The 12,721-nt window shown below is 35.4% G+C and overlaps 1 protein-coding gene across 1 annotated transcript; it reads left to right on the top strand.

Moving 5' to 3' along the window:
* The first annotated feature begins 2,168 nt into the window (after window positions 1–2,168).
* Window positions 2,169–10,585, top strand: LOC108690269. The gene is made up of 8 exons (XM_018197468.1): window positions 2,169–2,724; window positions 2,925–4,095; window positions 4,209–4,504; window positions 7,681–7,755; window positions 7,873–8,071; window positions 8,402–8,868; window positions 9,110–9,488; window positions 10,042–10,585. Exons 1-8 carry the CDS (start codon window positions 2,721–2,723, stop codon window positions 10,400–10,402), a joined length of 2,952 nt encoding a protein of 983 aa, XP_018052957.1. The 5' UTR covers window positions 2,169–2,720; the 3' UTR covers window positions 10,403–10,585.
* The last annotated feature ends 2,136 nt before the right edge of the window (window positions 10,586–12,721 follow it).

The following is a 12,721-nucleotide window of genomic DNA, read 5'->3' as shown; positions in this document are numbered from 1 at the left end:
ATATATATATATATATATACGCGCGAAGAAATGTTGTGTGTGTGTGTGTGTGTGTATCTTTCCTTTACCTTGAAAACGTTAATATGTATACGTTTAAGGAGATTTATTTTGAATTTATTTTGGTTTAAGTTGAATTTATTTTGTTGCTTTTTGCTCTTATTTTTTCCTTTTACTTAAAATCGCATTTTGTAATTTTAATTTTTCCAAGATTGCACATGCACTTATTTAAAGTCTATAAGGCCTTAAGAGTTGGAAACCAATCATGGCGGCATTTATATAATTGCAATAAAATCTTAACATAATCATTTTATTGCGGAACAATGCATTGTGGAAATGTTGGTAGAAATGTGAAAAAATGTTAATGTTGGCCAAGAGTACACGTTTTATTACAATAAGTTGTGTGTTATTACGATTATTATTGATATACGTGCTCGTGGCTTCTTGTTATTATTAATAATAACAAGATATATATCCGAAATAATGATAACTCTTAGTCTTAGTTTACATTAGTTATTATATAGTTAATATCAAGTATCAAGTGCTCGGTATAAACTAGGCTTTACTTTCAAAGAAATTTATTATATCGGGGAATATCAATTTTGTAAGAGGCATGCTTTAAAAAAAAAATGGAATTTCAATCTCATCGCAATTAAATTTATGCTTTGAGATTTTTATTGTAACAAGAGAAATGCTCGTTGCTGCCTGTATAGTGAACATTAAAAACTTTTATTTCTTATCCGTTAATAATAATTTTGTCAAATCTGCAAATAATTTCGCTATACAAATGATAAATTGTTTCGTTGCAACGAATTGGTAAATCGCAGTTGTCTGCACAATGGAGGATTCTATTTCACTTGAACAGCATATCCGCGCGTTCCTACGACGAATTGTACTCGACAAGAATTTTTGAGAGAGATTTCGCTGCGATATCGAATAATTTATTACGCGTTAGCAAAGTTTGAGTACAAGTTATGTATATCGTTTTCGCATCGAATTTAATTGCAATGTTAGCTCGTTGTAGCTGCAATTGTGCGACAGCAAACTCTAGCAATTCTTTTTATACGTGCATAAAATTTTGGGAAAAGTTATCGTTAACATACTTAATTAATAAAAAATGTAAACCGTATGACTTTTCTGGCGGATCTGTTCAACAATTGCGAAATCTGCAGATGGGAGGATATTGTGGAGAAAAGAGGAAACGGGAATTAGGTGACGCGTAATTTGGCGATAGTAATTTGGCGTCGCGGTCGCGACGTACTCGGCACGCATATCCTATCTCGCCGCTGGAATCCTCATATGTCTGTCAACATGGCCCTCCAACTCCAACATCTCGGGGCTTCGCCTCGGATCGGATCACTTTGCTCGCAGCTCGCGACTCGCGGCCACGGGTGCGCCACGTCGAGAGACGCGCACAAACGCAACAAACGATATCTCTCCCTCTCCCGTCCTATAGCACTCCCAGCAGCCCCAGCCTGGACCAAAATATCACCGCGCCCGCGGCAACCGGAGACCGGTCACCGGAGACTAGTGGCCAGGGATTCAAGTCCGTATCACAGTATATTCACGCTGCAGGATGTTGTTAGTTGTAGCCCCTCGATCCTCTAGCTATGTATTTACAGATTAATTCTCTATTTGGACTTGTAGTACTTGTATTTTATACTCGTCTTAGGCGTTCAATTTCCATATTATTATCTCCAGATAATAGAATTAACTGCAATTGCCTATACGCGTCATAATATCCATTCTTATAAGTGCATCGTAATAAAAACGAAATGCATTATTTGTATTGCACATGTGCACGTGCGTGTGGATGTATACATATATATTTTTCTACTTACTACTTACCAGGCGAATTACGCGTGAATTTTCCAATTCTACGTGCATGCGTGCAGAATCATCCAAAATAAACTTTTTAAGTAAGCTTGCGTCATTTATTTCATGTGTATCTTTAAATGTATGAAATACATTTAGAATTTTTATTTATTAGCTTTTAAACTATCGCTTTCCAACTTGCTTTACGCGAAACGACTCAGACAGGGCGAGATGGCGACACGTGACACTGAGAGCAATGAGAACTGGTAGTGAAAACTAGTAGTAGTATCATACGTCGGTAATGTTACTCGTACAATCAAGTGCTAATTATTTTGGCACTTGCGTGGCATCTTTGTTTTCTTTCATCTTTCCCAATCTTTCCTCGACGCTCAAATATACACATATATATTTATATATGCGAAATTTTAGAGGTTCTAAGTAATGCGTATGTATGCATTTACGTGTGGTAGATCGCGTGTATGTACATACATAACAGTGTAAATAGTGAGCAGTACTAACATAAGTACATACGTACATACGAAGGATAATGGTGGTTAGTGATATATGTGTATGTGCACTGATACGCATAATACGTACATACGATCATCATGTACGATGTATACACTTGTACAAGGGACATACGTAGTACATACGAAGTACATACTGGTAGAGTTATTACATTATAAATAATCTCAAAAAGACAAACAGTATCTTCGTTATAGAAAAGAAATGAAATGTGATATGATATGTACGAGGTTGCATTCGACAGATTTGCAATAAATAAATATTTTCTACACTATCAAGTGCTTCGTATTCAAACTTATAGTGATCATTGAGACGAATTCCATTACATAACCTCAATCATACCCGCGTTGATTGACTAGACTTCTACTCTACTGCTAATCAAAATGAGTAGGTACTAATGTAAACGTAACTTATACCTTATACCTCCTTTCTTATTAGATTTTACAAACAAATCAAATAAAACTCTAAAAAATTTTTTTATTTTCTAAAATAAAAATTTCTCAAGTAGCAAGTTTTTCCAATTCTTTTTCTAAATCATTTGTCTTGTCATTTCTATCATATTTCATATCAATTTTGTTCCTTCACAGATTCCATTACGGACAGCCCAGGTTCTAAAGCTCTCGAAGCCGCTAAAAATATCAAGGACTTGACTGTGTTCAAAAAGCCTGTCGGATCCGTCAAGAGGAGCAAAAATGTACAACCAAAGATTTTAGATGAAGATACATATATTGAAAAAATGAGTGACATTATACAAAAAGATTTTTTTCCGCACTTGGAAAAGCTACAGGCACAAAATCAGTATTTAGAGGCTTTAGAGCAGAATGATATGAACAGAATGAGAGAGTTGTACGCAAAGTATAGTTCTGGTCGACCTGTCACTGAAAGACCGGTCAGTCCAGCGACTTTTGAAACTCCGCTACGTAGGACTGAATCAGCCGAATCACCACCCATCACTGAGGCATCGTCCCAAAAAACAGACAACGTCGAATCCGTAAATAGAAATGATACTGAAAATAAGATCGGTCTCGATGATTATTTGAGTAATCATACAAGCGAGGATAATGCTAGTTTCGAAGAAATGATGATTGAGGCTGAAAATAAACGTAAACTTAAGTATGCCTGGCTTTACGAGGCAGAAGACAAGTCGAAAGCTTGGTTAGCAATCGATGGATCCTCCACCACTACATCTGACGTCCCAGCTATCCAAGGATCCAATCCCAGACCCAAACAGGTGGACAGTTGGATTTACAAGAATAAAAATTATATTATGTACATTCCCGATGGAGTGGAACTTACGGCGGGAGAGAAAATAGAATTGGCAAAGAAGAAACAAACTATAATGCATGAAAATACGAGATTGCGAACAAATCCGTTTAATGAGCAACAAAATAAAGAAACCATCGACGAACTCGCCAAGTCACAATCCAGAGCTAACGACGGTAAGATTGGTGTGGATGGCAAAGAGGTTGTCAGAAATGCTACGCCACGAGTGAATGGTTTTAGTTTCGTGGCTACGCCAAGTCCGAGACCGGGAGAATGCGAAAGTCCGTTGATGACATGGGGTCAGATCGAGGGAACTCCCTTCCGATTGGATGGTGGTGACACACCATTGCTGAGGACAAGTCAAGGACCTTCTTTTAGAATAGCGGAACCACCGAAAAGAGAACAATTGGCATTGCAGTTGGCTGAGAAGGCTGGCGAGAGGCACAGAGATCGAAAAAATAAAGCCTTGGAAGCTGCCAGGAGATCATTAGCCACGTAAGCTATTTGGGATATTTATATGTTATATAAATTTCGCGAAATGAATATTTCCGAAAATAACATACTTGTGAGAAAAGTTTACGAGAACTATTTATTAATATTCTTTCCAGTCCATCACCGAGATCAACCATAGATCGGCTGAGCACTATGTCTCCCGCAGCAAGAAGATTAGCGACTCAGAAACTGCGCATATCGAATACGCCATCTCCTCGACGAACGCCATCGTCTAGGACTCCATCCGTAGGAGGTATCAGAACACCTAATACGCCACGTGCGAACATAATGGCTAAAGAAATCATCTCTCAAAAGTCGGAAATTAATACTATGCGGATACAAGGACCTGTACTCACTGATAATTTACTTAATCTACCTCCACAGCGACAACGAGCGTCAGATTTCTTCAATAAATGAGAAATTGTCTTGTATGTAGAAAGATCGCGCGTGTGAGATTGTATATAGTGTATGTACATCGACCGAATTTGCTTATTTAATATAACATATTAATAATAAATATAACATATTAAAGAGAGACACGCGCATGCGCGCGCGCGCGTGCGTGTGTGTGTGCGCGTGTGTGTGCGTGTGTGTGTGCTCGCGCGCGCGCGCGCGCGTGCATACGTGCGTATATATGTAAATGATGTATTATAGAGTTTATAATATAATTGTAACAAAGTTCTTTTAATATTCGAGTCTTATTGAATGTCGCTAATCCTCTTAAGATGGAATCACACGATCCTCTCGATTTCTTGAATGACATGCATGCATGCAATCATGCTCTGAGTATGCTAGAGAATACGTTCAGGCATTGAGCGCTGCATACTAACATGCATGAATTCTCATTTCTCTATGTACATACATACATACAATTTTTATACACGATTTCATGCTTGTTCCTTGCATGCATGACAAAAAAAATATTAGAAGTGGGGTAGACGTAATCGGGTAAACAATCGATGGCATATTACATTATACATATGCTGTTAAAAATCCAAATTACCATAATAAGCATTTATGCAATGAAGCTTTAAAACGAGTAAATAATTAAGTACAAAAAATACGTTCAAATACAAGAAAAGAATGAATAAATAAATTGCATTCTTTAAGAAATAGTTTTTAATATTGAAAATAAAAAAAAAGAATTCGTGAAAAAAGGAAGCGGGACAGTCTAAATCTAAATATCTAAATATTCTTAATTTAATTTTTCATAATTTCATTCTCTCATTCCAATCTAATCTCACTTTTTCATTGTTATATTCTTAATTCAAATCTTTGATATTTTATGATACTTACATTTTTAGAAGACCATTTTATTCTAATTACAAAAAAAATATCTCCACAAGAATAAATGGAAGCAAGAATAAAAAACAATTAAGTAGTATATAATAATCAGACAAAATGTTAACGTGCATATTCAAAGATATATAGATTTTATCTTTATTCTTCTTATCATTTATTTTAAACTGTTTCAAGCATTTCACCTCTAGATTTATACTTCAGAAGTAGTAAATCAAGATATAGATAATGAAATTCTTGAAGATGTATTGAAATTAAAATTTACATCTCTAAATGAAAACACACAATGGGAAAATATTCAATTGATATTGTCTCAAAATTCTTCTGACAAATCTCCAGCCAAGACTTCATCATCATTATGCAATTCTCTCTGCAATACGAGTTCCTCGAAACGAAGGACTTTAATTGAAAATGGTTATTCTGTTGAAAAAATAGTTCAATCTTTAAACCCATAATTCTTTCATCTTTAGTGAAGAAACAAGAAAAGAATTCGATTGATTACTCAGGCTTGGAGTAGCGTCAATAATAAAACAAATTAAAGGTGAAAAAATGAGATAAAATTTGATGACTGATATTATTTTAATAGCAACATTAAGAAAAGCATAATACCTGAAATTAGAGAAGAAGAATGTTGAATAATATTAAAGAATATTATATTACATTTGTGAAATGTAGTTTAGAAAAATGAATATACATAAATGAATATTTAATAAACACACATAAGATAGGAATATTCCATGAAAGTGTGTTGGAAAACTATATGTACATTGCAAAAGAAAAATCTTGATATGAATTTTCAGATGCTAAGGAGCGCAATATGGCAGTTAATCCATAATAACATTTTACATTTACATTTGTTAATATAAAGATACATTAAAGAGAAATATTACAAATTCTCCTTTCACGAGAGCTTACAGCTTGACGCATATGTGCAGTATCTTTTTTTTTGTATATAAAAAGTGATACAGATTAATGTTTCAGTTTCTCAAAAAAATCTTCGTCTCGATAATAATTCTTATAGGATTTGGAATCTTGCAAACTGCAAAAAAGTAAAATTAATACATGACCAAAATTTATTTTTATGAGCATTAATTAAATATCGGAGTGAGTTCCTTTTGCATCACATGTACCACTACTTTTCCTTCTTGCAACCACTCTCATCCGAATTTGTTGTGTTTACAATTTCTTCTTTTGATTTATAAATTTAATAATAATCTAGTCAAAGCGGCCAAAACTTTCGTCATTTTTTAATCGTAGTTCATTAATTAAAAATAAACTCTGATGTTTATCCATCGTTGATGATCTACATTTTGAAGAAGGTCGAACAGTTACTTGTTATGTCTGCAATTATTTTCTACCATAATTTAATTTTGAGGCTTTTTATATTTTAAATTTTTGTATAAAAATTATAAATTGTATCATTCTTTAAAGAGATTCGTCGAAAGAGAATGCAAATAGATATACAAATCCTCTCAAATACTTTTTTTTCAACATTATACAACTATGAAATAATTTTCGAAATATTTTGTATCATATATGTACGTGCGTGCGTGTGTGTGTGTGTGTGTGTGTGTGTGTGGAAAATGAAATATTTTATAATACCATACATTTTACAAGAAATTCTTTTCTTCAGCTTCTTTCTCCTGATACAATATTATGAAATCATCATGAAATATTTTCCCGATATTATCTTAAGTCTTTAACATTATATTTTCGTTATATTATCGCATTGGTGCATAAAAACGGTATATAAATAGTATTAAAAACTGGGAAAAAGAAGACTACGCGGGATCGTAAGATTAATGATCTTAACCCATTTCTTTCGTCATTCATGGAAACTTCTTTCATTCGTGTGCATTTTTCACTTTCATTCTGGTAGCTCTCCGTTTTGTTTATCGTTAATTATATAAATACGGAAATGAAATTAAATCACTCAAGACGATTCGCGCGTATCCTCTACAACAAAACGGATGATTATCTTTGCGTTGAACGCATGAAACTATACATATAAAATGAGCCTTTTCACACGGTTTATTCGAACGTGTGAATTCAGGAAGTGACAATAAAGTCACAACAAATTCTTCGCATAAACGTTGCAACAGGAAGTATTCGGGCATATCCAAGTCGTCCAAACAATCATTGTTGATCGATTGCAAAATCGCCGCGCTCGCTAAAGAGCCTGGCGACTTATCATATAAATATAAGGTCAGGAAGAAGAAAAGGATCGAGAAAAAGGAGAAAGAGAGAGTATTATCGTTGAGACAGATATGAGGTCCTCTCTGAGCTTAGGAGCAGCTTTGCTCCTGACGATAGCTATCATCCGATCATGCAAATCAGAACATACGTGTGGACATTTAGGCTCAGGTACGTTGATTGCATTTACAAAATTTATATTCGTTAAACGTTCCATCGATACGTCGCGTTGGAATTCTTTGAGGAAAAAAAAAGACTCTTGTATATGTCATGCCCATATTTCTTTAGGCACTAACGCGTGCAAATGCGGGGAAATAGTGGTGAAATCGGCGAAGGTGCAAAAACCGCTGTTCTACGCGTCGCCGGAAGCAATCAACGAAGCTGCAGTGGCACGCGAAGCGGTTGGAAGATTGTCTGTGGGAACAGATCGATGGCAGCCTGAAAATCTGGCATCTATTCCCAAATATAAACCATATACCGATGGAGCGTTTAGCAGCAGCAGCAGCAGCAGCAGCAGTAGCAGCAGCAGCAGCAGCAGCAGCAGCAGCAGCAGCAGCAGCTCTTCCTCGTCTTCCATCGGAATTCTTGGAGGATCGATTGGCGGAAGCAACGCTCACTCACCCTTCACTTTTGTCTCGGATAGAGTTACTTCCAATTGCGGATGCGGAAAGGATCATTCTCTGGAATCTCTGGAAGTTCGCGATCTTCTATCCTCTAATATTGAAGGAAAAGTCGTGCCCAGGTATTTCATCGTTTCATGATTTCACCATTATATTATTCTTATTACACGATTTCAACTTTCAATGTTTGTTGACAGTTTTCCACCGATCGGCGATCTGTGTTATCCGAGCCCGCCTAGCAGTAAATTCCAGGTGATCACCAAAGTGAAACCTGCATATCCTGGTAAAATCAAATGCGCTCCTCCCATTCCTTACAAGGTTTGTGTGAAAATACTCAATGGACAGATCGACGAAGCTGGATTGAGGGAACTCGGTTTAGCAACCGATGGATCAATCGGCGGGAGCGCTATTTTCGACAAATATATTTCTAACGATGTAGCTAAGTTGGCTACGCGATACGGATCGCACGCGGGTGCCGGTTCGACCACGTATGGATCGTATTCAGGTGCTAACGCGGGTTCGATCGCTTACGGATCGTACGCAGGTGCCAGCGCAGGCTCGACCGCGTACGCGGGTATCGGACGATCAAGTATTGCGACGTCGAGTAACGTCGAGACGATCCAAGGATCGAGTAAATCTACTTGTGATTTTGGCGATGATGCAGGTACGTCTCTCAATTTAATTTGATATATATAACACTAACAATAAGATATATAGAGAATACATCAGTACCTTTTTTTTGAAATCTTTCCGTTTACCCACGTATATTCATTATAATCAATCAGACTTAAGTGTAATTTCACACAGACACGCGCCGCGAGTTATACTATACATAATCCAGTTATTTACGAGATTGATATAAGCAAGACTGTGAGATGTAGATAATAGGTTTGTTTATATTTTAGAGCTTCCCGAAGACTATTCGTATCCTCGACTGCCAGCGGATCCGGTGTCAGTCACTTTAGCGTATAAGAATTTCTTCCCGCGTACCGTGTACTACAACAAGAGAGCATTCGTGCCGGAAGACAAGCTGGCGTTCGGTCATCGAACCGTGCCGACCGAGTCAACACCTAGCAAAAATGTGCCGGACATTCCTGAGGAAAAGCTTCAAATCCTCAAGAAACCCATTGTAGAGTTGAAGTCGATGCCACAAGCTCCTACCATCATCGGCGCTTACGACGAACACGAAGAAGCAAAATTGGCGGAGCTCGAGGCTATTGAGCGTGAGAAGATAAATCAGGAAGAGATCGCCGAACGGCTGCAAGAGAACTTCATTACGTACGGGTGAGTCGAAAGCGGAAGAGAATTTTGCGTATAACTTAATCGCGGCTCGATGATCGAAATGATCTCGATCGATGCATCTTCGATTCGGTGATTTTGCCAGAGATCAACGACGCAATTCTCATCAGGTTCATACAACGCAATACAACTTGCCGGATATACATCTCAACGTATACTTATATTTATTACGCCGGGCGTATTATTCTTTACGAATCTTGCTGTCGTTATATATGTTATATATGTTGTTTTGCGCGACACAAAGAGAGACGCATATTTAATTTCTAGATTGATTAAATGTACGTTTTGATATTTGAAAAAATGTTGCTCACACAGATTTGCAACTTCGCTGTTTAAATCAAATCTCCAATGTTTATTATTTAAAAACATGATCTTAATCGTATCGAGTTAACATGTTGAGCAAGCATAATTTTCAAAGATGAGTATTATTAGTACTAATTGCGTACGCGAGTGTGTTATTTGTGTAGCAATTAAAGTTAGTATCGAGATATTAAATGCTAATCCCGAGATAAATATATATTTTGGTGAATAATTTTAGAGACCTAGGATACGCGCCAATCAACAGGCCCTTACCGGCAGATCCTATTGGCGTATTCAACAACGTGGAAGACGATATCCGTGGAGTAGATTGCGGTCCGGTAGGACCACCAGATCCCGATTACATTCCTGGCAGCGTCGTGATCAATCGAGAAGAAATCGTGGGACACGGAGACCAAGTCGAAAATGACTCCCTGAGAAACAACGATAGTTCAGACATCTACGTTCGTCATTATGACGAAATTAGCGATGACGACGACGAGGAATATGACAACGACGAGCCTATGTCTGGCATATTCGCCAGACTGAAAAGTGTCGCCCGAAAGCACGGTCGTTCGTCATCCTCATGTGGAGCCGTATGATCTTTCGAATGAAATGCGTAAAAAGGACTGGCCTTATTGACGATTCGCGATTATCGAGATGAATCTTGATTGATTCTTTTGAACGCGCGAAGACGTGGACACTCTCCAAAATATTACACTAGTCCCAGTCCTGTGTCTTTGTGATGTTATTGTTATAAGATAATATAGCAGTTGTACGAGAATCAAATTGTTGATTTTATTATACAGTTCCCAAACATTCTTATTTTCCTGGTAAACAATTTTTTATATATGAATATATATAAACCGGGTGTTTGATAAATAACGATAAAACTCTCTGTAAGGATAGAACAGATTGAGTCGAAAAAGTCCTCTACTATTTTACAATTTTCGCAATAGTTGACAAAATATTAATTATTTGCCGAATATTGATTCCCAATAATTTTTGTACTCAAGTACTATCAATTTTACAAAAAAACAGCAAGTGATTGTTCATTTTCTTCTCATAGAGTTCTGAGAATTTCTTTAGAATTTCTTAGTACCGCATTTTCTCATTGTAGAACTCCATGAGAAGAAAATAAACAATTTTTGTCTCTTGCTGTTTGTCTGTAAAGTTGATAGTACTTGAGCAAAAAAATTATTGAAGACCAATATTTGGTGATCTTTAATAATTGATATCTTGTTAATTATTATGAAAATTGCAAAATGATAGAGGACTTTTCGACTCAATTCAGTCCGATGTACCCCTACGCGAGAGTTTTATCGTTACTTATCAAACACTCTGTATATAAATATGTATAAACATACCTACAACACGCATAAATATTCACAATCATGTATAATTATACATCTATACATTTATATATATGCATATACTTTTAATGACGCAATAATTACGTGGTATAATTTCATATAACTTTACAAATCAATTTTCTTTATTTCTATTTTATTTCCAACATTTTATGAATCAAATTTAATTAAACATTGGAAAAATTTTCTAATAAATTATTGTACAAACTTTAAATAAAATATAATCTAATAAATTTCTACTATCAACAAACAATACAATTAAAACAAAGATTAATTAGAGTCAGCGCAGATAAACAGATTTGACATTCGCTGAGGATGACTCCAAAGTGAGTTGAAACGTTTAAAATAAATAAAGATTTTTATCAATTTCTGAGTAATTACCTACCTACATTTCTTAATTCTGCGCTTATGTATCTGCGTTGATTCTCATTAACCTTTGTTTGAACTGTATTGTTTGTTTAAGATTGAAAGTCTCTTTCCATTATTGATATTGATTTAACTTTGTTTCTACTATCATGCTTGACATGCTTTGTGCTATACAAAATTATTAAACTTTTCTATTTTATTATTATGTACTTTTTTATTTGCACTTTAATATTAATATTACTATAAAAACTTTGTAATAATAATCTTATTTATAACAATAGAAGGATTTGTAATAATAATTATACAGCATCTTTGATAAAAGGTTCACCCAGATGACACGTTAAAGGTCAAACAGGTTTCTGTCTATATTCTACAAATGCGTCTAAAAGATTTATGATCTCTCTTCTACTTCCTCGGCTAAAACACGACCGTCAACACGTCATAAAATGTTTCACTCAGAAAAAGGGAAGCACACCACATGGTGATGTACGATGATCGCCACGATGGATCGCCATATCTAATGTATATCTCCGAGAGAAAGAGTGGATCTCGGAGTGTGCAGTAGCTATTTAAAGACACTCCACGCGAGTTCAAGCGTTCTCTTCGTCAAGACATCTTTTCTTTTTTCTCTTCTTTCTTCGCGAACGCGTACATGAAATTTACGATTCGTATGCACGCGTCGAACTGATTTATTTCATTTACATACGTGACATAAATTACAAACAGCGAAACAAATGAAACAAGGAACTGAACAAAACGACTGTGAGCGAAAAAAATAATTTATGATTTAAATACAGACAATATCATTTGTTTTAAATGTAAAATTCTATGTCGATATCTATAATAGATATCAAAGTATTATTCTTTTATGATAATCAGTTTGAATATCTTCTTATCTTTTGTAATATAAAAATATGCTTAGAGAAATGAAAAAGAAGTATTCTCATGGAATCGAGAATAATGCTAATATTTGAGATTTCAATATTGATAGATACTTTTCTAAATTGAACTATAAATTTAATCTTTTTAGCATCAATTTTTTTTCATATTATTCTAATATATATTAGGTGTAGTAAAAAGAAATCCATTATTTTTGCATGAAATTGAATGGAAAAATAATGGATTTCTTTTTACTACACCTAATATATATATATGTATATGTATATATAAGAGAATATATAATTA

Source organism: Atta colombica, unplaced genomic scaffold (genome assembly GCF_001594045.1).
Source record: "Atta colombica isolate Treedump-2 unplaced genomic scaffold, Acol1.0 scaffold302, whole genome shotgun sequence".
Taxonomy (NCBI): domain Eukaryota; kingdom Metazoa; phylum Arthropoda; class Insecta; order Hymenoptera; family Formicidae; genus Atta; species Atta colombica.
This window is presented reverse-complemented; position numbering and strand designations above follow the sequence as displayed.